This window comes from Manacus vitellinus, unplaced genomic scaffold, assembly GCF_001715985.3.
Source record: "Manacus vitellinus isolate BGI_N305 unplaced genomic scaffold, ASM171598v3 scaffold_17_pilon, whole genome shotgun sequence".
Classification (NCBI taxonomy): Eukaryota; Metazoa; Chordata; class Aves; order Passeriformes; family Pipridae; genus Manacus; species Manacus vitellinus.
In genome coordinates, this window is record NW_021939256.1 from 2876894 (window position 1) to 2903975 (window position 27082).

At 38.4% G+C, this 27082-nt stretch overlaps 1 protein-coding gene across 2 annotated transcripts in view; it reads right to left on the minus strand.

Annotated features, from left to right (window-relative positions):
* Positions 1-1816: 1816 nt before the first annotated feature.
* Positions 1817-27082, minus strand: part of ERP44 (endoplasmic reticulum protein 44) — a 38035-nt gene continuing 12769 nt past the window's right edge. For both annotated transcript variants that reach the window (XM_018070026.1, XM_018070025.1), the window contains exons 5-12: positions 19909-20093; positions 19333-19448; positions 14972-15029; positions 13505-13621; positions 8281-8392; positions 7678-7819; positions 4602-4704; positions 1817-2410 (exon numbers count right to left, since the gene is read on the minus strand). In XM_018070026.1, coding sequence (XP_017925515.1) covers positions 2309-2410; positions 4602-4704; positions 7678-7819; positions 8281-8392; positions 13505-13621; positions 14972-15029; positions 19333-19448; positions 19909-20093 — 935 coding nt within the window. In that variant the 3' untranslated portion in view covers positions 1817-2308. The remainder of the gene's footprint in view (positions 2411-4601; positions 4705-7677; positions 7820-8280; positions 8393-13504; positions 13622-14971; positions 15030-19332; positions 19449-19908; positions 20094-27082) is intronic.

Consider the following 27082-nt stretch of genomic DNA (forward strand, 5'->3'; position numbering starts at 1 on the left):
AGTGGTAAGCTGAGCACCAAATGGTTAAAATATAGATGCAGATGATCAGAGTCAAACAGCTCAATCTGAAACACAACTCGGATTTTGTCCAGCGACTGTTCTCTCCAGGCAAATTCTCTGTATCACCAGACACATAAAAGCTCAAGTGACACTCAGCAGCATGTTAGGCAAGGACAGCTTGGCTTTAGCTGTTCAATCTTCTGCTTGCAAATAGAAAAGTCACTTGAACGCCGTCACAGCCAGGTCGCTAGTCATCCATAACCCAGGAGAATCAGGTCCAGCTCCAGTTGAATACACACTGAAATTACTGTAGTGTGTAACTGTCATGAAACTACCTGTTACAGCTAATTGTCCACCTACTGCTGGAATGCTAAAGCTCTGGGAACAAGTCTTTAGTCTGAAAAGCAAACTTGGATTAAGGAAGAGGGGTTGGCAGAGGGGGTTCATCTCTTTTAGCTAAAAGTACCTGCCCCTGGACTGCTAGGTGGATTATGAGGAAGCATTTTCCTCCAGAAAGAGAAGTTTTGACATCTCCCACCAAACAGCATCTATAAATAAGAAGCCTAAGGAAAAATAGGAACCTCAGAGGAGTAAGATGAGTACTTGCAGGCACCATGCAGGAATTGACTAAAATTTCAGGTGCCAGAATTGTGTAGTATGACCTGTAAAAAACAAGTGGCAGCCTTAAAACCACAACTAGCTCACATCTTTAGATTCCAACTGGAAGGCAGTATGACTCAGCTGCCAAAAATGCTTGATTTGGCATGAGATGGAGAAAAGGAGAAGGCCAAAAATGCAGATTCACAAAAACAACAAAAAAGTATACCTGTAACCAAAACCTTGCAATACTTTTCTCAGTTCTTAAATCTGCAGCTGCTCAGTTTGCTGTAGCTTAGTGTAGGTGGGTACTAGTGATTCTGTCCTCAGAATCACTCCCTAGAAAGCTCCTGTTCCTGGTGCTGCGGGGGCTTGATTCAGGAGGCTGTCCTGGGATCAACTTTTGCCACAGTTTCACCAGACCATGAAAGTCTTCTGTCAATAACTGACCAGGTGGCATCCGTAGCTGAGAGGCAGAAGGAATCCTGAACAGTTACTACACAAGTTGAGGCACTCTCCTAAGTAAACCTGAACCCAGTGTTCCCCCTGTCCAGAGAACAAGCTCATTTCTAAGGACACTAAACCTTGGGGGCCCAAGTCAGGTCCTCGATTCTTTGTAGTAAGTGTACTATACAAATTTATCTCCAACAATGCCCCACAAATTAACAGATGCTGTTCCATCTTACAGATTCTATGAGTTCATCTCACCCAGCAGCTTGAAGATTCATTGAGAAAAGCCCTTATGCTGGTGTAATTTGTAACAGAAAAGCAGTCATTCCTTCTTCAGAGCAGAATTCAAAGATTATGCAATAAGTAAGGCACAAGCCAGACAAATAAGAGTAACAGAAAATTTGGTTCTTTGAACAGTAAGCATCTGCCAGGAAGGCAGGGATCTGGGGGAAAAACAAACAAACAAAAACCCCCAGAGACTAATCCTAACATACATACAGATATTAATTTGGGACTGACAAAACTCAGATGCCAGGCCAGTCCCAGTCCTCTCTTACTATGAAGGGTTTCCAACATTCATGTTCTTTTAACACAACCATGTGGGTAACACAGCAATCTTAATTCCAAGAAATCAGAGTAGGTCAATACAGCCCCTTCATTCAAAGTACAGCCATTATCATTGAAACCTTTCCTTTCCTCACTTGGTATTTTAAAATTCAGTTTTGTTTAATTGCTTGGACATTTACAGCCAGTAAATCACCACACAAGATTCTGTAAAACTTTAATTTATTCCCCTCCCAAGTATCCAGAATAGAAGACCCTCTTAAGTTGGAGAAAAATGTGACAAAGAAATAGATTACCAGGATAGCTGTTCACATGAAGAAGAAGAAAAAGCACATACTACCAAGGTTACACAGAAAACAACCCAGAAGTCCTATTTAATGGGATAGTGCAAGTTAACAGCATGTCTCTGGCAAGGATACCTTCATTTGGATTATAAAAGTTTTACAGAACAGAGTTAGATCAAGAGTCTGGATGGGTCTCTGATATTTTACGATAGCATTAAGAATGTACTGTTTGAAAGATGCTGTACAGAATGACCCACCAAACAAATGTATTTACAAGCCTGGGGAGAAAAAATTATTTTTCAGTTTATTCAAAATAAAAATACACATAGAATTATGAAAATATAGGTTTACTATTTCCACCACACAGAAGTCAACGCTGCTGTCTGAAAGGCTTGCAAGATTATTTCAAGTTTTTAAAGTTCATCTTTTTCCCTCAATAAGGTGTACCTATGTTCACTGGGTGCCAGTTTCTGGAATGAGCTTTCTGGTGGGCTGCTTGCTAAATCCTGAATTGGCTGAAAAACAGAACAAACAGTAAAATTGTTTGTTAGACTAATTTTGATAACCATCCACCTCCATAAAATGAATTTCTAGCATTAATTATGGGAGTGCATGAATGTCCAGCATTCCCACAAATTAAATTTTGTGGGGTTTTTTTTTTTTTTTTGGAAGGCACATTATAAGCCCCAAGTAGGAGGAGCAAACATGCACACACATATTAATTAAGCACTTTCAGTTAAGGATATTCCTTTTGTTGGCACATTGCAAAGGTAATGGCCATCACACAAGCTTCTGTACAAGTCACTTAGAAATATTTCAAATGTACCCCACTGTATATTTGCTTGAGTCTGTCTACCACTTGCTTTGAGGGTATTCTAATTTGTGTGTGTGTTTTATGAAATACACCAGAGCAAAAGAGCCATCGCTGACAAAATTTTTAGTTTTTTATGGAAACTAAAAAAAAAAATCCCACACCAAGACCAAACCAAAAAAACCCCAACACAAACCCCTCCATGCAATTCAAGGGACATAGGTGACCTAAGCCGGCAGGCTCCAGTTTAGTTAAGGCCAGATTTCCATCACACGCACATCCACAAGATGGCAGGATGCCATACGAAGATGAGGACGTAAATATCCCAGGTTTTGTGTGCATTTCTCAAGGCAGAATGGAGACAAGAGCAAGCCTGCAGCTCTAGGCTCCATGCCTGTGCCCAGATATGCAGGCAGCAGGATCCAGGGACTCAGCACATTCCTCTCTCCCTGGCCAAACCTCCTCCTCACGGCAGGTGCCTCAGAGCATCTCTTCCTCATGCACTCCTGTCCCCCTCCAAGCTGACAGACTGCCTGGCCTCTGTCTCAGTCTCCAGCCCTTATTTCTGCACCTCCTCCTGTTGACTTGAATTCTGGTTGCTCATTGAATTCTGAAGAAACACAGGGATCTACTGGTTAAATGAATTACTGCTCAGACAGTTCAGCCCACGTGTTTTCTTGGCCAGTCATGACGACATTCAGAAGCAGTCATTTTCCTGGCCAAGGCAAGCCCTCTAGGGCTTTCCTGCTTTTAAATCTTTTAGCTTTAAGCAGGGCAACAGGAGTCTGCACTCAGAAGGCTCAGTGCAGTGCCACCCTTACCACATCCCAGAGATAAACAGCAAAATGACCATAGCTATAAATAGTTCCTCACCATGGGTTCTCAGGTGGCCTAAGGCACCCCAACACAAGGGCTCCAGGTCTCCTCTGGGACCAAAGTGGTTCCTCGAGCCCAGACAATGCAACATATAACTTGAAAGAAGTGTTTTAAATGTTATTTCTTTAGACAGTGCCCAAGGTAATGAAAATGCTCCCTGACAGGCCGTTACATTTGTACTTTTCAGCATGCCACCAAGCACGTGAGCTGACTGGTGTATCAAGAAGATACAAGGCTGATTAAGACACAAAAGACTGGGCTAAGCGGAGGGAATCAGGGTTGGTAATGTCTTTTCTTTCCTGAGACTGAGGTGCTCCTGAGTTTTGTCTGGAGAAGGATCTAGTAGTTGTGTTCCTGAAGAGATCCCAGGAGTGACTTCCAGGTATGTAATTACACAACATGACAACCTTGGAACAGAACCATGAGGAATCCAAACTGACAAGTGCAGCCTGTGAGTACTACTGATGCCATTTGTTAACTGCATTAATAAAAGCAATAAGGTCTATTACTGCTTATCCATCTTTTCTTGATGCTCTAAGAATCTTCCTCCTGCTTGGATTGGCAACTTTCTACATAAAACATAAAAATTCAACTAATTGCTCTTTCCCCTCAGAAGCACCCTGTAGTAGTGAGTTGTGTGGGAAATAACGCAGCTATGATGTAGTATCAACTTTTGCACTGAAGTCACATGAGAATCACGTAAGTCACATAAGAGCAGCTCTATGAGGTCAGAAGAGTCATCTACCCCAAGATCTGTTTCAGTGGAGAAAATATATTTTCTTATAATTTTCCCTTATTCAAGGCAAAGAGGTACCATACGACCCCTAATGCTCTCCTTGCCTTTACCTAAAGGAAGTTAAAGTGCCAAGCAGAATTGGCAATGTTACACTTCTGTAATCAGATTTCTCTTTCAGGAGACAGAGGCTAAAAGTATAAACATATTAGAAAGTACAGCTCTGACGAGGAGTAAAAAAAGGTCCTTACTATGGCCAAATTAAATGTATTTGTTATAACCTTACCTGACCAGGTGCTACATCAGTTGGATCTGGGCCATGATGAAACTCTCTATGCAGTTTTCCAGAATGCAAGTCTAGTACAAATTGCTTCAGTTTACCTGGAATTCTGGAAAAAATTAAACAGAAACCACCACATGTTTATTACAAGTTAAGTCCAAACACAGAAGATTTAAAATGCACTGTTTAGAGTAGCCAACTTCTCTTTATCTAGCACACTATGCCCACTTTTAGGTGATTATTAGAGGACACGAAGCCAAATGGTTTGCTAAGGTACCCTACCAGCTTCTCTTTCTTTCCACTGTCTCTTGAGAACACAGCAAGTATTTAATCTTTTCAATAACTCCCACAGAGTTGTACCAGCCGATAACTTCATTGTATATTCCCTTCAGCTCCCCACTAACTGTAATGTAAGAGGGAACAGCAGGTTCCAAATGCACAGTTTACAGATACAAATGACAGTTGGGTACCAGTATTGACAAAACATCTTTGAAAGGCTCTCTATTACCTCAGCAACTGCATATACACCAGAGATATGCACTAAGAGGATATCAGTGTAAATCTAAACTGAGATCATCTTACAGTCACCCATAGCAAACGTGCTAAACTACAGCATCCAATTTTATTTGTGAAATGTCAGATAGACTAAAAATCTCAAAGTGAAGAGTTGATCTAGTAAGTATCAAAGATGAGATAAAAGACTATAAGGAGCACTACACATGCAATCAAAAGGTAGTGTCTGAATAGAGACAGGTTTTGTAGGGAGTCTTTCATCAAACCAACTATTACATTTAGGAAAGAGGAACAGAGTGTGGTCAGACAAGTTATCAGCAATATTTCAGATAGTCAGAAAACTCCATGCATAAAATGCAGCATAATATAGAGTCAGAGAGTATCACTAAAGTAATGGCTGTAACTGATCAGTATTACAGTGGTACTTTAAGGGATCTCTTCCCTTCCCAGGTAAGATCAGGAATTAGTACTGATGGAGAGAAAGAGGTTCATTCTAGCCTGGTGATAGGGACAGCAGAATTACTGCTCCCTGCTTTACCTTGGGCTCCTGCCCTCTTCTAGATCAGGCAGATTGTTGGAGACATTCTCCTTTCCTAATGCAACAAAGGCACTTGGTACCTACAGCCGTGTGTGGCTTAGCCTGTTCTTGCTCAGAAGCTACAGTTGAACACTCCCCCTGCTATCATTTCCAATCTGGAACAGTAGGATGAATAGGAATGGGTGGCCAAAGTTGATGGTAAAATATTGAGTGATGGTCTCATTTGCCTATGAAATGCCCATTCTCCAAAAAAATATGAACTTCCTATAAAGAGAGAGGAAATCTTTTGGTGGGCCAGGTCTGAAAGTGCCATATGCAAACACTACTGGCTGGTGGTGACACTGAGATTACAAAAGACAGCCTGGGGCCAGTTTGTAAAAGAGTCCAGGAAATGTACTAAGCTGACAGATATCCTTACAGGTAGATGAAAGTCTCAGAATTAAGATTCTACTTATTATTAAAAACCAAAAAGCCCACACAAAACCGACAAAAAACCAACAAACAAACCAAAACAAAAATTCAAACCACATACACAAGAGGATATCACCCCAGGTGCTCCAAGCTCTCTTTGTTTTCAAACTGTTAGATATTTCTATGTATCAGCCCAAACTCCTAGAGTAAGGTTGAATAATTATTTATTGTTAGGCAACTGTCTACAATCCTGACATCTCTTCCAGCTTCATTTGTATGTTACAACTGGTACACATCAAGCAAGTAGCTCTTATTATTCTGACAGTTTCACAGAAACAGAACGCATAAGAAATATAAAATGAGTCTAAACTAAACATCTCTATTGCCCACATAAGAGATATTAATTTGTTTTAGGGCTGTTTTAAAAGTGGCAATAAAAATAGTGGTTTTAAAACATAAATATCCTGCTATTTTTTGCTGGCATTTGCAGTGAACACAATATTCCACACAAATAGGAACACAAGGAGACCAATAGTCACTATCAGAATTTCAACATACATGGCTTCAGAAATTTGAAAAGCACTATTTAAGATATATCAAACTGAGACCACATTTAATGAGCCTGTGGAGAATTACAGAAAGCAGCTAAGTTCAAACCCTCCTTCCAAATGTCAGCATTTCAGGTAGAAAAATGCCTCCTGGAATGGCAGAATCAGACATGGGATTACATTCACATTGCATGCTAAATCTGAGCTTTGAATCCTTGGCTTTGACAAAAACAAAATACCCAGCCTAGGCATCCAACCAGGACTCAAGAGGCAGTGCATGTGCAGGTACTTCCTTTGAGGACAGAAACTGGAGTTTTAACACCCAAGCAGAAGACAAAGATAGAGCACTTGAATAAGGCTGAAAGCCCCTGAAGAGAACGTTTAAACATCTTCATTCCTCAACTGAGCCATGAGAGACAGAACATCTGCTTCCAAAGCAGTGCAACATAAAGAGACAGGCTGATGTAATGAGGATTATCACAGTGGCATATCACACTTGAGCATTCTGATACTTTGCTCTCACATATTTCATCCAGATAAACATGACAGTGATGGTCCATTTTCCAAGTTGCAGTTGGAAGATTTCTAAAATCCACACAATAGGGATTTCTCTGCCAGCTTTCCAGATTTAGACTAATGCAGGAAGGTTAGAATTGCACAGCAGGAATAGTCAAAGCAGTAGGCTGGGAATTCTTACATGGTGCATTTTACAGTAATCCCTGAATAACAGCACTTACATGTTCCATGCAGTATTTTAAATCTATTAGAGTTAAGTGATATATCTAGATCACTACTAAAAATACCATGCTAGGCTGCAAGTGCCTAACTACTACAGAAAACAGTAAAACTTCAAAATGAAAGAGTGGCATCTAAAAACTTGAGATTCTTTTCTTGCATAAAGTAATACAACTCCATTCAAACAATGAATTCACACCAACTCATATTGCTTTTAGGATTTGACACTGAATCACACAGATTTACTCATCTTCCTACCATAGTACTGATTAAAGTATGAGCACACACCTTTTCCTTTGTCCTTCTCAAATTAAAATACATAAAGAAAAATACTTACGACAAGTCACTGAAGTCTGGAAAGACATACATGTGCCTAAAGCTATCAATGGCAATGACAGGACAGTCTGCTGGAGTCTTCTGAATGTGCAGGAGTGGGTGCCTGAATTTGTCACAGTCAGCATGGAGGAAGTTTATTGTACCTTAAAATCGTGAGCAGACAAAAATCCATATTAAAACTTTTTTAGTATTATCTTGAAACCCTAACCAGTTTCATAACTATTATAAAGGTGGATATATTAGATACCACATGCAAAACTTGAAAATAGATCTAAATTTTTAACTAACTCAAACAAAATAACAGATTTTCTTAAAGTGGGGTTTTTTTCCATATTACCAACTGAAGCTTTGTTTAATGCCCTGTCAAAATGCATTTAGTCATTTAGACAAGAAAGATTTCTAAAACAGTTCTTTACTAATAAATTGTGTATCTATTTTAATAATTTCCAAAGGAATGAGTCCTCACTGTCAGAAGTGCATAAAGCCCTTTGGTCTCAAGAGTTTTAAAGCTCAGATTCTGTTTGGCCTTTGCTTCTGCTCTACTGAGTTGCCTGGAAAAAAATTATATCAGTAAAACCAAGAAGTAGTAGGAGTTACTACAAACCTTTTTCACCTATTAACTGTCGTGCAACCTCCTGTTGGAATTTCTCTAAACTCTCCAAGTCATCTTTCATATGGAAAAGTATGAGAAAAGGAAGGCCTTCTTCTGTCAGTTCCTGCAGAGAAAACAAAGGACAAATCACATTTCTTCCTTTCCTTAAGGGCACTTAAGTGATTCCAGGAACTTTCAAATTCAGTGAGATCTCTACTTTAAAAAACAGAAGAAAAAGACTAAAGACTAACTGCTAACCCTTCCTCTAAGATACCTGAGTGATACAGTTAACCAATGTTTCCTTCCTCTTATCATATACAGCAGATAAAGGATGACAGTATTTCATTGTCAGCATTTCAGGAAGGGATACACTTGCACTGGAATACTTGCACGAAAGAAATAACCCAATCCTGAGAAAACACAACATCTTCATAGAAACAACAGTAAGGCCTGAGTATCAAATGCTATGAAAGGCTGAGGGTGTATTCTAGACCCAGTCCTAGCTTGTTCACATAGTAAGGTGGTGCTTTCTTAGCATAACACAATGAATAACCCTATCACCTCCCCCTCAGTAAAGAAAAAAATCAGAAACTAATGACACAGCCATATCAGTTATTAAGTACTGCTCTTCTGCCAGTAAGTGTGTCCTGACTGGTCATCTGTGTAACGCTATTGCTAAATTCACAGGCTAATATATTACTAAAATTGATTAAAAATGCAAATCTTTGTTGGACAGGCAAACTTTAATTCCTCATAGGAATGCGTCCTTGCAGTCCGAGTGCCTTTAAAAATTTCTGTGCTGAGGGACACATAAATACAGGAATTCTTTGAATAATTTATTCTGGATTTTTCTTTTACTTAAATCCCAAACACAAACAATATGCACTTGCTTGCTTCAAAAGTGATTTTTAGGCACTTATGAACATCAGGTCAACTCACTACAGGGTGATTGAAAAAAAGCATCATTTATCATCTAAGAAATGCCTAGAGTTGTCTTTCATTTGTACAACTGGTGTAACAAACAAGTGCTGCTAATGCTTTGATTCAAGCCTGTACTAGCATAAAAATTGTGCTTTTTGAAAAAGACAGCACTGGTTCATTCTGCCATCAAATAGAAAAATTTCTTCAGATATTTCTGATTTGTAGTAAGTTGGAAGAAACACTTTTCCTGTCAGCAGGCAGCCAGTTACACAGTGTACATGAAATGGCTGTCCTTCTCCCTTCAACCAAATCCATCAGGTAAGTTGAAGCCTGGTCTTTTAACAGCAGATCCTCATAACTTCAGTGCTCTTGAAACCCAAGCTTCCCAACTCATCTATAAACCAACAACTAATCCTATTTGCTCATTCTCATTTTTACGTGCACAAATGTAGCTGAATCTCAGCATCCTCTCCTATTACAGGATGCTAAAAATCTGTTTTGTACCACTGCAGTTATGGCTCTGTTTCCCCCCTCATTTCACAAGGTACATTTCCAGAGGGAGAACTAAACAGAGCTTGGTGTTCTGGCTCTAAGGTCCCCTCTTTCTTGCAAGCAGCTAAGAGGACAACCTCAGCAAGTTACATTAACAAGATCTATTCATCTCCAAAACAAGTTGTTAGGACAGCTGGCTTGAATGTCTTGCTAATCTTGGCCCTAACTGGTTTCTATACAGTATCTTCCTTTGCTTTTCTATTCCAGCTTTCATAGCATGCCTCATTGATGAGGACACAGCAAGTAGAATAGCTATTTCATTTGCTTAGACTGCTCCCTCAAAAGCTGTTTCATTTGGCCCTGAGAATATCAAAAGATTTTTCATTAGATCTGAGCTTCTCATGTTACTTCTGTATGCCTTTGAGAAACTTTTTACCCTTTCAAAAACTTAAAGTTCAGCAGCATCATTAGACCACATAGGTTCATTGTATTCATAGAATCATAGAATGGTTTGCATTGGAAGAGAACCTTGAAGATCATCTAGTTCTAACTCCATTGCCGTGGGCAGAGACACTTGCAACTAGAGCAAGTTGCTCAGAGCTCCTTCCAGCATGGGATGGGGCATCCACAACTTCCCTGGGCAACCTGTTCCAGTACCCCTCCACTCTCACAGTAGAAATTGTTTTCCTAGTATCTAATCTAAACCTCCTCTCTTTCAACTTGAAGCCATTCCTCCCTGTCCTGTAGCTACATGCTCTTGTAAATAGTCTTCCCCATCTTTCCTGTAAGTTCCCTTCAGGTACTGGAAGGCCACAATTAGGTCACCCCAAAGCTGCCTCTTTTACAGGCTGAACATTCCCAAGTCTCTCAGTTTTTCCTAAAAGAGGAGGTGCTCCATCCCTCTGATCAACACAGTGGCCCTCTGGACTCACTCCAACAGGTCAAGAGGGCAGAGTGGAGGGGCAGAATTCCACCCCTCACCCTGCTGGCCACACTGCTTTTGATGCAGCCCAGGACATGATTGGCTTTCTTGGCTGTGAGTGTACATGGCTCGTGTCCAGCCTCTCATCCACCAGCACCCCCAAATCCTTCTTGGTTGCTCTTGATTCATTTAACACAGAACTAAACAGCCAGATTGCAGGTCAAACAGTGATTTCTTCTGAACGAAATCACTGATTCCAGCAGCCTATTCCTGTCAGGTACAGGAACTGTCTCAAATGGACAGTCTCCTCAAGTAGAAGACCTTGCTTCAGAGTTCTATTACTATGTGTTGTCTAAAGTCACAATGATGAACTCTGTTCAGATTGGGCATCTTCCTGCCCACAATGTTTACCAGATAATGAAAGCACTAAGAAAATGAGGGAAAAACCTACCAGTAGTTTACAGAGACCAATTTTGATTTTAAAAATTAATTTAAAGTCTGTGGAAGAATTTTTTGTCTTTATCTTACTTATATGGTACCATAAAAACAGCTTAACAGTCACAGCATTTCATATTTTTACCCTGTACTGCTGTGCAGTATGCACAATAAGTAAGAGCCCATTTAAGTAATTGTACAATCTAAGCAAGCAGAAATATCTCAATTTTGGCATGTTTAAATTTGTTTGGCTACTGGTAGCACTGAATTTTTTAAACAAATGTTGCTAGGCAAAATGTCACATTGGAATCGTTTCTATCTACCTAAGTAAGTAGGAATCAAGAGCTAAGAGAACAAACAGAAAAACCACAACATACTGTGGTACAAAGCTGACAGTGATGAACCTTTGGCTTCTAAGGCTCAGAATCCTCTTTCACCATGGGAAAAGTACTCTGAAAATCTACCACACACTTCTAGAGATGTTAACATGTGGCATTCTTTTACATATTGAGTTGCAAACGAAGAATTAAGATTTGTTAAGTATCAGAACTTTCCAATAAAAGTTGGCAGGATTGACTAGAAGAAAGTCAACCAAAATGGTTTAAGTAATAAAACTACTCTGTCCCTCCCTCCGCCATGAAACCTGAAGCATTCCATGAGCCCAGAACAGCAGTGTTAGATGCACTGCAGATTCAGGATCAAAAGAAAGTGTGCAAACTGAGAATGAATCATATGACTGATTCTTTGGTTTCTCATCCAGTGTGGACAACATACTGCAATTTGTTACAAACCTCAGCAGAGTTTCTAGCAGTTGCTGTGGCTGTGTCAAAATACTCCTTTTGAGATACTACAAACTCGATAATTTTCTAAAGACGTTTTATCCTGTTGTTTATTTTACAAGAAAAATCATAATACAGAGTTGGAAAAAGACTAAAGAAGACTAAGTTACAAAAGAAAACAAAAATCATTGAAAGGCAATAATGGTAACGAGAAGAAATGAGATGTTTAAAAGCAAATTGCCAGGTTCCACCTGATGAATTACAGCCAAATAAAGAAAAGCAAGTGAAACAGCACATGCAGCTAAAAAAGATTAAGATTGTACCAGTGCTTAAATGCAGACTGAAAGAAAAAACAATAAAAATCACAGTTTTTATTACCATTCCCAGAAAATTGCAATTCCACGGTCAGCCACAATTTCATGTGCTTGTTTATTAGATAATGCTTTGGAAGTGATTAATACAGTAATATTTTTCTACCACTAACATTAACATTAAACTTTAAAAGACAGTTATAACTAAAGGATAGTTCACAAGTGTTTTATTCTTTCAAATTGTTGACATCCTGACATGGGCATTTTCTACCCTGACTAGAAGTATTTTTTCCAAGGTCTGGATCTTAAATGTATCGTTTAGTCATGACATCCACATAATAATATATACTTACTTTAGATAAATAACACAACCTACCCAAGGTGTTACACATCCACACATACTTACAGACACACACATTCTTAGCCTTCAACTGTCCACATTCCGCAAAATCACCAGACACTTCTTATTGGACCTACGTGCATCAAAGCTGGTCTGCACTTCAGTCACAACAACCTCATGCAATGCCATCAGGCTAGGGGAAGAGTGGCTGGAAAGCTGCCTGGTGGGAGAGGACCTGGGGGATCAGCAGGACCAGGGCAGTGATTACCCCCTTCTACTCAGCACTAGTGCGGCCACACCTCAAATCCTGTGTTTAGTTTTGGGCCCCTCATGGCAAGAAAGACATTGAGGTGCTGGAATGTGTCCAGAGAAGGGCAATGGAGCTGGTGGAGGGTCTAAAGCACAAGTCTGATGAGGAGCAGCTGAGGGAGCTGAGGGTTTAGCCTGGAGAAGAGGAGGTTCAGGGAGAAACTTACTGCTCTCCACAGGTCCCTGAAAGGAGGTTGTAACAAGGTGGGTTTTGGTCTCTTTTCCCAGGTAACAAGCAATAGGACGCAAGGAAATGGCCTCAAGTTGTACCAGGGAAGGTTTAGACTGGATATTGGGAAAAATTTCTTCACTGAAAGGGTGGTCAGGTATCGGAACAGGCTGACCAAGGAAGTGGTAGAATCACCATCCCTGGAAGTGTTAAAAAAAAACCCCACATGGATGTGACACTTGGGGACATGGTTTAGTGGTGAACACAGCAGTGCTGGGTTAACAGTTGGACTCGATGATCTCAGAGGTCTTTTCCAGCCTTAGCCATTCTATAATTACAGCCTCTTACTTTGGTAGCGTATGCAACTACAACAAGTCTGCCTCCTGTGAATTTCAAGTCTAAACAAAAAGTTCCAAAAGAATGAAAAACATTATCTGACAGCTATTTTCTGCCTAAAACAAACTATACAAAGTTCTTTGAAGTGAATTAGGGACCTTGAAAGAGACATTTTAGTTTTGAGAAAAACCCCAAAACTAGAATTGTAGAAAAAATTCTTACCTCCCCATTTTCAAACGTAATTTCTCTAACTAGTGGTACACATTTATCTTGTGTCCATGCATAAACCAAATCAAAATTGGTTAGCGAGCCTAAATACACCATATCTGGAGCATTTTCCTGTTGAAAAGAAAAATACAGTAGATGACAAAATAAAAGTGACATTGCTACCTACAGAGATTAACTACTCAGTATAAAATAACAATATTCATATAAATATTGAAAGCAAATCTTATACCAATTATACCCTTGTGCATGCAAGATTTCGATTAACTATTTGATAAAAGTACAAATGGAAAATGAATATTAGATATGATAATTTATGCAGTCAATGCCACTTTTTAAGACAAGTTATAAAGAGTTGAAAAGATACTTTGTTTCCCAACTGGAGATGCTTCAAATAAAGGCTATTTAGACTTTTGCTAGGTTGAGAAATAGTATCTCCAGATGTAAAACCCCATTTAGATATAAACTAAATGCAGACAGCAAGCTGCTTCATGCTGATAGCTACAAAGACTCACCAAAACCCCCTCCTAATGTCCTAGAAGGACTTAAAATTGGTATTTTACATTTGCTTTGCCAAAGAGATATGAATAAATAATAGTTTTCCTTTATTTGCTAGTAGTTTTAACTTATAATTCAGTGCTGACATCCTTTAATTTAATTACAATTTTGGTTAACATGAAGTGAAGCATGACTTTGCAAGCTGTGGCCATGATTAAACACACCTTAATTCAGAAATGCCATATAAATTAGGTAACCTAATAAATTCTGTTGTTGAAAAAAGAAAAAAAGAAGGTTTGAAACTCCCTTCCTCCTGAGGTCTTTTTTTCATCTATTTTCTCTTTTGTAAGCAGCTCTTTTCCTACAGTAAATTTGCAAAAGGAGTAGATTTTTAGATAGTATGTCTCTAAAAAGCAGCTCTTACAGGTTTTCTTCTGTACTGAATTTTTCCTCAAGTGAAACTATATTTATGAGAGTTTGTTAACACAGAGTAAATTTTTTTTGTTGTTGTTTTTTTTCAGTTAGGAGAAGAGCTCTTAACCCTTGTGGACTAAAGTACACACAAGACAGGCAAGTGACAGTCAGAAAAATATGTAGTAATTGTTACATGCTTTGAACAACAGGAAGTGCACCAGCTTCATACATTTTTAAGAGTTCTACAGGACACACAATATCTATACACATAATGCGTTGACTGTCTTTCTCAGAAAAAAAAAATTAATTCTGGACATTGACATTTCGAGTGACAGATTTACATTTTGTGCATTAACTGGCAACACATGAGATGGAGATCTCTTTCACTGACTCAGAAACACGTTTCTATGATCCTATTTCTCACACTCTTTAGTGACGAAATAAAACCAAGATTTGAGATGCAGTAACATACTGAATGATACAAACAGTCTTCACTTGTTCATATTCACATATAACGACAATAATCAGAATAAAATACATAGTTACACTTACCCCTGGTGGCTTGTAGATTATATTGTCTCCGCTAAATCTTTCTGCTTTTGAAATAGCCCTACAACAAACCAACCAGTAAGCATGTCTTGGTAGACACAAATCAAATAACTGAGATACCAAAAATCATATTTTAATTTGCTATCCTTGCTTTACTTCTTTCTTTTTTTTTCCCCTTCACAATTTGAAAATTAAAATCCTTCATTTTTAAAGCAAACTGTACAGTGACTCCACAGAAACTTGACCTGGCTAGATAAGAGGGCATTCATGGAGTCAGCAAGATGTACCCCTAAGATCAGAAGTGTGGACTAAAGGCACTGAAGTGCAAGTGATGAATGCCAGTACAATTCTGGATAAGAGATTGTCAGGGAAATTAAAGAAGTGAATTAAAAAAAAATATTAAGGAAGGAGAGGAGAGAAAGGTGGATTCTTGTTTGCATTTACTCTTCCTGTTCCACTGTTTACACTAAAATTTTACATCTTATCTACCCTGATAAAGAAGGGCTTTGAGGTGTTCCATCAGCACAAGCAGTGGGAAAATGGATGGCAAGTGAGCCCACACTGTTCGTGTTACCCTCAAAACAGATCTAGAGAGCAGACAGAGCATGCAGTTCCTGGCCACTGATGATACAGTATGTGTGTACCCAGAAGACATGCAGTTCCTCCTTGGTGTTCAGCTTACTATGTCACCTCAGTAAGTTCCTCTCTTGCCTCCAGAATATTTTGTGGTTCCTTAATCCCAGTCACAGCAGAGCACCCTGAAAGCTGCTAGCTTGTACCCGAAAATTGCCATCTCTTATTCAAGCAAGTTGGGACAGCTACAATTCCAACGGAGGAGACAGAAAAATAAAAGGAAAGAAAGCTCTCAATAAAAACAAACCCTTAAACAATCTTCACATATATAAAGAGGCCTCCTCACTCCTTCTCTCCCATGCCTAGCTGTTCCAACGTAAATCAGGCTGGCAAGACAGAACTGACTAGATGCATATGCCACAAAAAAGTAAAAGTGCCCATTTCTTTTCCCTTTAACACAAGTAAAAAGAAAGAATGTCAGCCTTTGGGAAACATTAGGTAAGTGTTCCCCCTTCTCTCTCCTCTAGGTGCAATATAAACATTGGTGAAGACTGATTAAGAAATGTAAGAGGGAAATAAAAAAAGAGAAGTCAAAATATCTCAATTTATCTCACTGCAAGATTAGCTAAATCTTCCAGGGGTCTGAACAATTTAGAGTGCCAAGAAAAAGACAGACAACGTAAGCCTTAACTCAAAGTACCTAAACTTTATTTCCTTCATTTGATCTGATTATCCTTTTCTTATCACATAGAAAGGATGCCTTGCATAGTATGTTACACCTATCAGTATTTGCATCAGTTTACAGATGCGTATTTTGAAATGTATTTTTATATTCCAGACAGGACTCCTCACATAATGTGAAATTAGGCTTCCTAGTGACCACCATCACTGACAAAAACCACTCCCATACCAAATAAGCCTTCACTGAATAAGAAGAAAGTGCAGACGTAGAAGCCACCTGCCCAATCACTGCTTGATAAGATGATGATAATCTACAATGAAATACATGCTCTGGGGTAACCCTGTGGTAGAAGCCAAAATGTCCTCTTCTGCTCTTCCACTTCAGTAGCTGCAGTTGTGACTGATTTTTGTTTTTCAGATAACTGAAATAAAGTATGGACATGATGTGAAAATCCCAAATGCCTGAAGATACACCTCTTTAAAACAACTACTAAAACGGAAACACTTCAGTTTGCATTTCATCTCTTCTTGAAGCAGTAATGTAAAAGGGAACCTCTTGTAACCACACAATCCCCCCCCTCCACTGCTGTATTTACTTGCTAACAAAAAATTAAAACAGTTCCTAGATTCATCACTCTCTTCCATAAACTACTTACAGATCATCACAGCCTTTTAGGATAAAAGTATATTTTGGATGGTTTTTGTTTTGTTGTGGGGTTTTTTTTTTGTTTTTTTTTTTTTTTGGTTGGACATTCTCTTCCGCTTTCATGAACATTTCAGATCCATTCCTCTCTAGTTCTACTTCTAAAATCTGCCTCCAATAATGTCTTCATCACATTCTTCACCTATCTCCTTCTGCCGACAACTCCTTTCACTAATCTTGTTCTATTGCCACCTCAGATCTGTACAGAACTGTAAGGATCTGTTCATTAAAGAAGTCTTTTAAGCATCAAGATGATCTACAACTAAGTACCATTAATACAGTTTAAAAATAAGCTATTACAAGAACCTAAAGCCAGAGTAATTTTGGCATAAGGGGACTGTTCTGCCTTGACAGAAATCAGCAAAGTAATTATTTTTTTTCCTGTCAAATTGATTGTTTTATTTGAGCTTACTAGAAATTTGAACAACTGCTCACATTACCTACCATATACCTCCCAAGCCACATAGCTGTTGAACTCTGTTCATAGCAAACCCAAAAATACCTCCCAGGGTCTGTCAGGATGCTCAGTCAGAAGAGTCTGACTGATCAGTGCCAGCTCCCTGTGAAGCATTTTGCTGTATATAATCCAAAAAGAAAACACTGATATGTGGCCAGTATCTCCCTCAGAAGTCTTTTCACATATAGGTTTTTTTAGGAATCTTAAGAGCCACACAGCCACTCACAGGTGAAAACATTTAGTTCCCAAGGTTGCTGCTGGGAAGGCTGCACTTTAAAACACTAACAGCTCCAGGCTAGAAAGGGAATGGGAGTCTGGAGATAAGAATAATGACAAGCCTGCTGTGCAATCTAGTTATATAGGTAGGTTAAAAATAATCAAACTCTGATCCATTCCATTATGTCTGACTATTGCTTATATCTGAACAAAAAAATATAAAATAAAACCCCCATAGTAACCACTTCAAGAACAATGCCCAACAACCAAATGGTAACGCTGAGTGGCGGGAAACTATTTCTTATTACATGAAATTGACAGACAGCAAACCAAAGATGAACAGACTCAAACAACCAGAGAGAGAATCTTTGAAGTATTGCTATCTTACTAATAATTTTTAAAAAGGTATTTCTGAAGAGACCAAAAAGCTATATGAGGGGGTAAAAAATAACTTAAAATTCTAGTAACAACTCAGACTGTCTGTCCTGAGAGCAAGCCTGCATGCACTCATCAGAAAATGCTTGAGATAATGGACACTCTTTGGGGATAAGACTGACAGACCTACAGACCACAGGTTTGCCTGCTTACACAGCCATACCATTACCTAACTGGGAACTGAAAGCCCTGTGTACTCCCACACACTGCAAATACTCTCCCCCACCCCCAAACTATTTCTGGAGACATATTAGAAGAGGCATCAGTGACTGGCAACAGATTTTGTTCAAGCAGATGAAACCTCTTCTACCTCAATACATCCTCTCAGTTTCTCTGCTATTCTCCACTACACCCAGTTCAAAAAACTTGAGGCAACTTTAAACATTATAAAAGCTAGCTTAACCCATGCAAATTCCTGATCCTGCAACTGTGGGTAAACTGGAAAACACTGCATTCCCATTAATGCCCAATCACTTCAAACTGGCAATTGGAGGTGGCATATTAAGCATTGCTGAAAGAATCTATAATTCCATTTCATGATGCTAGTTATAAAGGGAATCACTCACTCCCAATTTGTTCTTCTTCTTCCAGTGAATGGCTTAATATTTTAAAATATCACTCTAAAATCTGTATAACAAAGAGAAAGTTGAATTTCTGTAGGTTTTTCTTCTAGGCTTACACTCCATAGCTCACCAATGCAATTGCCTTTCTAAATTGTTGCATTGACCAGGCACAGAAATTAGGCATTTTGGAATAAGGCCAGCTACTGAAGCATCAAGAGGAAATGAGCAAGCAACTACATGCTTTACAGGGAAAAAACCCTATAAAATAGAGGGAAAAGACCCCTTCAAAAAATGGTCCTATTTCAAAGAAAAAAAAAACCTTAAGAGGTTGAAAAAAAAGAGTTACTCAGTCTGCAAAGCTAATGAATTTTTTTTCAAAACATTTTCAAGCTCTTCCGTACTTGTTCTTTTCTCTCTCTAAAAAAGCAGATTTTTCAGACACAACTGTCTTTTACCCCCTGAAACCTCCCCAGTTACATTTAAACCATACTGATAAAGAGTGGAAAAAAAAAAGAAAAAGGAAGGGAAAAAATAAGAGTTGAATTTCACAGCAAACATTAAGGTTAGGAAGAGTTTTCTCCTTCTATCCTCTCAGTGTATTTATCTATTAAGGTCTAGTCTCGTCAGTTATGAAACGCTGAAAGTATTAAAGAAGTCCATTCAATTAAATTTATATACAACTCATAAACAGAATTTCAATAAGGAAGCCATGCAATCAACAAGTTTTCACACTTACCCAAAGGCAGATAGGAACACACAATCGTCATGCAAAATATTTGCTACTCTTTCAAAGGTTCTGTAATTGTCTGAGTCCTTTTGCTCAAAGTATCCAACAATATTCCTTCTGCTGCGCTGTAAAGACAGAGGTTGAATTATAATTTGCACCAAATTATCAAATACTATCATTACTCCCTATGGATATTAAATACAGAGATGCCATTCATTTGACAGTCATTAAATGCAGAAATTATGTCTTTTCTGCCTTTTCATTATTCAGAAGCATCCTTGCAAGTATTTTTTCAGTGGAAAATATTTTTTAAGTATCTTGTCAAATGCAACATATTATTCTTTTCAAATTATTAAAAGCAAAATAAGTAATTTGGTCGTGGAGTGAAGGTGCCTGAAAGTTAAAAATTATTTCAATATAGTAATACTGCAAATGATTCAGTTTTCCACTCAGTTAAAAAAAAAAATAACGTACTGAACATTTCTGAATGAAAAAAAAAAGTAAATATGTTCTTTAAATACATTATGTTCCACCAATTCAACATTAAAAAAAAAAAATAAATAGGAGTAAAATTGAAATACTTACATCAAGAGAACTAATTTCTTCCAAATCCTGGACCTCCCGAATGGGGTTACTCTTCTGCTGCCTGATGTAGTCTGCTATTGCTGTCACAGATCTCTGGCCCCTGTATTCCCTCTTCATCATCATGCCATTCCGGAAGAGTTTCAGAGTTGGGTATTTGCTTATCCTGTACCTCTGAGCTATATCAGCTAAAAAGAAATTAAGAAAATAAAACCAAAGCCCTACAAATACAGAAATACACTGCACATGCTGTCTTATACATGTATATGTCTGCATCTCTGAACCAGTAGTTCCACATCTTTAAACAAGAACAGAACACCACTGAAAAGAAAACCCAAATCAAGAAACAAGCACTACCACTGGGCAGAGACAGATGGTAGCCACATTATTTCTCACATGTACTGATCTTTGCAAAGAAAAAATTACCAAAATTGGGATAAGTAAAGAGTCGACTTGGGTAGGCATATTCATTTAGTGCACTTCCTATGAACAACTAGGAAAACCAATTTAAGAGCATACCAAGAACATCAGAATCTTAAAAAGCTTGCCACATCTCAGTTAATTAACCCACTTGAGAAACTTTTAATAAAATAAATAATCCCCTAATTTTCTTTAAACTCATTATGATTTTCATCTCAATTGCAGTGCTGGAAAAAAACCCTGTCATGTCTAAAATTTTAGAGAATGTGAACCCTGTGTAAAGTATTTCTTGAAGCCTACAAAGGCCAGAAGACTGCTGTTACAGTTCTGAGCTGTTCAAGTTTTGAACAAACACAAAATTTCAAGTTTCTAAATTAAGGCAAACACCTCTCTGGTCAACTAGTGTCAGCATTCCCTTCAAGACAGATCTTCATTCAGATCTATACACGGAGCCCAACTTTCTTCTAGACTTGAACCACACATAGCTTCACACAACAAAGTAATGTGTATTTGCATTCCTCTAGCATAAGAGCACCAGCTCTTTTCCCCTGTGTATAACATGTCAGTTATTTAAGTTATTAATTCATAAGACTTACAAACGTAAAAGAATAAAAAACAGAAAGAGGTTTTACAGGAAAATGAGAAGAGTAGCAAAGAAGAACAGTGAGCAGAAGCAATAAAGCCCAGTTTCCCACACGTGTGTGTCCTGTGCCCCTCATCTTCAACCACCACAACAACATGGTTCTTCACCACACCCCATCAGAGCACTAGTGCCACATATGTCCCTCTTCCACTTTGCTAAATCACTGGGACACAGCAAACTGCAATAGGTGCTGCAGCTAGCTCCCAGCTGGGCATGGACAGGGAAGCCTACACATAAGCAGCAAGTGGTTCATGGCACATCGAGCAGGATCCAGCAGCCTTGAGTTTTTACAGCAACCTTTGCTACAGGGCAGAAGTTGGTTTTGTGCATCTCCAGTATCCAGCAACTGCTTTAATCGAACTTTGTAAGTACTCATAACTTCGAATGCTTTTCCCTCTTTCAGATGTGGCTGAAGTTCAGCAAAAAGCTTGAAGTTTTTACAAGGAAGAACTGAAGAAACAAGGTAACCAGATACACATTGGGTTCTCAGGAAAACAAGACTGAAAACAAACAATAGAGACAAAGCCTGTAAAGCCAGGTAGATTTCCACAAGCACTTTCCCATTGCTTTTGCTTTGTTGTCCCTTGGAAATAAACCTAGAAATAAATAAAATCTCACAGCCTCTGTGAAAACCACATGTCCTCTATTACAGACTGGGATGCATTTTACCTAAACCTCTGTTCCTAAACCCAGCTAAATCCCCACATATAAGCAGTCTGTCCACTTTTCTGAGCTGCTTAATCCTTAGAGGTGACTCATTCAAGTCAGCCACAGCGACCACACTTCCCCTTCTCCCTTTCTCTCTCAAGAAAGGAGAGAGATGGTGAACTTCAACAGGCCAGTTTATTCTGTGGAGACAAAGAAATTTCATTCAGTCAACAGAGAGGAAGGCAATGAAAACGTGGGCTGAATGCATGTTCTCTTACTTTTCACAGACTCCTTAAGAAGTCACAGGATACACTTCAGGTGACTTGGATTAGCCCATGGCAGGAAAGCAACCAAATGAGGGACCATCAGCATATGTGGCACAGTACTAAATTATGTGAAAACGAATCCTTTCTGACCCTCCTTCTCAGTTACATATTTATCACAAGCAGATTTGCTTTCTATCTTAATCTTACTCTTTTTTTAAAGAGAACAGAGACAGAAGTCTGAATTCCCTCCTACCTGGAGAACTCTCAGCGAAACCCTCAGCAGCTGCAATTGCTGCCAGAAAACTACTTATCCTACTTACAGCTTTAGTTACTGAAAACAATCTTTGTACCAGTTGCACGACTTAGACAAATCTGAGAACTGAAAACATATTGTGCACAGCAAAGGAGTAACTGTTCTTTAACATCCCACAAAACAGTAAACTTAAAAGCTTCACCACCTAAAAAGCTAAAGAAAGATTTGCATCACTACTAAATAACACAGAATTCAGCCTATCAATTTTGACTAAGAGAAAGGCCTTGAACCTGTTTCCTAAATACCCCAGAAGTGCATTTCTGAATGCACTAATTACAGTTAAAATTAAGGGTAAAATATTTTATGTCTTCAATTTAGAGTACTTTTATTTCAAATTAATACAAATTTCTCATGGGAAGATGCCAATATATTCAACATTAATGAGTATTAGATCAATAATATTTTCTTCCTTTAGATTCCACCACTTTTTATTTAAAGTATCTAAGAGCCGCCTGCAAGAAGCTGACAAATATAGCTGGGGAGGAATCACTCCATATTTGCTTGGTGGAAGACAAACATCATCTGCAAACCAGGCATTTGCTGCCCTTCTCTGCTGATAGAAGGACCTTTGGTCTGACAGTACATCAGTCGATCAAAACTTGATCAGAGTCTGATAAGGGACAAGAAGCACCACATGTCAGGGTTTCGCAGGAACACATTGAGATTAAAGACCAGTACTGTTACAGATCTGCACAGCAAGAGAGCACCAAAAATGATGCTTTTCTGTTTCACAACATGGACTTTTGCTTCAGGTTATTTCCACAGTTATAGGAGGATTGCAAGGGTTGCAGAATGGGCATTCAGGGGATCATGAACATTCTCCAAGATGGAGATTGCAGTCCCTAGGGATGTGGATCTTCATCAAGGGCTGAAGTTGCGTAAAAAATGTAATGGTAATAAAATGCCCACTGTCAAAACTGAATTCAAACATTATTTCATAAGTCAGAACTTGTGCGATCTTTACAAATTACATTGAGATTCCATGAATGCTGGTATTTGAACTAACACAGAGAAATGACACTCCTACACAAGTAAGTATTTGAAAACCATCTTTTTACAAAATATAAAATGCAAGTACACGAAAAATTGTTTGAATTAATTCAAAAGTCAAATAGAGTAAACCTTAAATGCTTCATTAAGCTCTGGTATTTGATACAGGTAGAGTTAGCATAAGCAGAGCAACTACAAAATTATATTCCTTTTAAAATTGGAAATATACAATGCAAATACGTGGAATATTGTTTGAACTCATTCACAGACTGCATTAGTTATAGTAAATCCTAAATTAAATTTAAAAATATTTCCAGACATTCCCACTGCCCATTTTTTCAGGAGAAGAGAGATTTGAAACAGATAAGGGCAATCTCCCTAAAAACAAAAAAAACCCTCTCCCAGTTACGACTTTATGACTTTTTATTTTCTTCAGGTGCTAAGGTACCTAAAAGGAGCAAATCTTGAGTTTGTACTTTGCTGAATTAATCATTAAATCACAAGTCTAGTGCCTGTGCTACCAGAATGGTTTCCCATTAGTTATGACAGGAAGCTACTGACATGCTTGATCATTTTTTCTTCTACAAATCAGAAATTTCAAGCACAGCAATGACTGTTGTATTCAGATGATTCTCTCCTCCCCATTTTGCATGTGTAACTGCTGACATGCAATAATTTCTACACCACCCAGGCTTTTTTCCCACTATTTATTCTAGCACACTCCAACAGCAATGTCTTACAGTTGCACATTTCTCTTCACAGATGCACTGTTTTGATACTTCTCCTGAGCAAAGCTGATTCTTACAACAGGTAAGAGACAGCAGCTTTTATTGTTCTTTTGAAAGAAACTTTTACATGAAACCTGACATTTTCACTCATGTTTTCTAAGACAGTCTCGCACATATCTGAGCAAGACCCTCTAAGAAAACATGCTTTCTGAGCTATCATTTGTGATCCATATCTTTAACATCTCTTGTACTGTTCAGCCATTTCTCCATTGTCTGAGCACTGTGTGTTCCTCTACTCAAAGGAATGCCAAACCCCATTTTTTGGGGACTGTCAGGCTTTGCACATGGTGTGTACACACATCACCCAAGCTACAGCTTTAAGCAAGCACACAGCCAGTGACTTGTTTCCCACAATGCTTCAGACTCCATTGTTCTAAGTTAACACCACAACACGCTGTCCAAAGTTCAGCTAGTATATCAGACTACATCTATATCTCAATTCCATTGCCACCCAACAGTGAAGAATATGTTGAAGAACTACACCAAAACACACTCATCCGCAATGCACCTAAGAAGTCCATTGAAGGACTGGCAATATTTACAAAGCATCAGGGTATCACCCCACCATTAACTCAGTACACTGTTTTAATCTTTGGGGGTCATAATTCATACCACTACCAAACAAATATTTAGATTTTAAGTCTACAGGGCTGGCTCCCAAAAAACATGTCCACTAAGATTTGAACAATACCGATAATTATCCTAAATGCCCACCTCATAATGTAAGGCACCACCTGAAGAATTCACATGTTGAACAGAGGACTACAACAGCCTGAAAAGTTATCTGGAAGAAAATCAAAGTTTCAAAACTCAAACCTGGTAAAAATAACTTCTGAAAATATTTGTTGTCTCTTTTTCTAAGGGAGAGGTGGAGGTGTGGGGAGGTGACTTCATGTTGTTTGAGGAAGAGCTAGCACAAAAACCCAAGCTACTGCATTTCCTGACTTTGGTTATACATGATGGTTATAGGAGTTGCACAGCTGCATATATGGAGAGCTTGAATTTACTGGATCTAATACTATTTTTTTTGTGTATGTTAAATCATCTTCAGTCTTTCTCACCCTTCTGCAATACCTTCAAAACTAACAAATTCCTTCAGCTGTATATTTGAAGCTGGGACTATCAAATGAGTATTCTAGTTGCTCACTTGAAATCAATCAACATCTTTTGAAGTCCCTCAGGGTACCTGCCAGGACACACTACAGATGAGAAATGAAATCTTTGATAGGTACTTTTTTACTTACTATTCCACAACCATTTTTGTCTCAAGTTCACTTAAAAGGCCTTATACACTACATTCACCTTATTTTTAAGCATTCCATAATAAACCATTAATTATCTCCAGTTAAACTACTCCTCTCATGACACTTGCACAGAAGTCATAAGACCTGAGAATAAGCACAGGAAGCAGAATTAGAAAAGAACTTGGGAAACCATCTAAACTAGGCATCCTACTCCAATGACTGTGATACTGGTGACCTGTATCACTTGTTATGATGGACCAAAACAGGTACAAGAAAAACACTCAATGCTGTATATCAAACTCAGGTAACAGCAGATCTAGACCACCTTCTGCTACAAAGGAGCATTCACAACAGCCATGCCTGCTCTTAGCAGGGCCTCATCAGTAGGCATCCCATAACCTTTTCTGACAAGCTAAAAAAATGGCCCTCCTGAGGAGTGCCATCAACAACCACTCCAAATCACTTCCACTTTTTATTTTATCCAAAGATAACTCTTTCAGATGGATTTTTTTTTCCCAAGCAAAGTGACAGGAACACAATGAAATCCTTGGCTTGTTTAGAGTTTCATTTATAGTTCATTTATGAACTTCTGACTTTGTTAGCCTACTGAGTTATTTTGCTTACCAAAGGCACAGTACCAATACAATCTAATCTGTGAAGACTAACATTAACACATATGGCAGGGACAGCCAGACCCAGAGAGATCAGCAGCTCACAGCAGTGGATGAAAATACCACTCATGGACACATTTTGAATGGAAGAACAACAGTTCCCTAAACAGTCTGTCTAGCAAAGCATCTCTTTACATCCGGTCAGTGAGAACTTGTTCTCTGTTTGGAGGCACAAAGATTTATTCAAACTAGGTATTATTTTTTACTTAACTCAGAAACCAAAGGAAATAATACTGCAACAGAATTAAACAGCCTATATATATATACATACATATATACATATATATATATACACATACACACTTTAACTTACAAGAATTCTGTACCACAGCTCCTAATGTGAATTCAGAGAAACTGTTTAAAATATAAACTCTCCTCCAGAAACATGAGCTCTATATTGCTCTATATTCACTCACAAAGAACAGAAACGAGTGAGTTTCCAACATCACTGGTTAACACAAATGATAAAAAACCCCACAAGCGAGGAAAAAAATACAAAAAACACCAAACAATCAGAAAAACCCAAAACCAAAAACACCAACCAAAATCCTCCTAATAACATATATGCAGAAAGATCTTCTGCAATTTTATATGGAAGATCACTTTTATTACTTATTATAGTTAGAAGAGAGGTGCATAACTTTTAAGGTAAGTGAATTAGTAAATTGAACATACCTAAACCAACAAAGACTTTAAGAGTACACAATGTCATGGAACTTAGACAGTTTTAAGTTATAAAAGGATAAGGTCTTGGAAACAAAGTACCTGCTTCAATTACCTGTTTCATTGGATTACCTTTAGTGTATGTTCCACACCACGTTAAAAACAGTCTGATGTCTTAACTTACACATTTCAGTTATAGTTATCTTCTACCATATTATAAACTGGTATAAAACATAACACATACAGAAGCTTAATATAGTGTTAATATTTATAATTTGTATTCAATCTCGTGGGGCCTAGCACCTTCCAGAAAAACATCTTTATATGGCTATAAGAGCAGATAGAATGATGGTTTTGTCATTAAGCATCAAACATTTGGTAGTGCATCAATAATTCTCTTTAATTTGCTTTACCCTCAGAAGCTGGTGTGAGCTGTTGGGCCCCACAGTGTGCTTCAATAATAGTACATTAAATGGAAAGTATCTATGCCTGGCTGACCATTCTGAAAGCTGTTTTTGAGTGGCCTGAAAT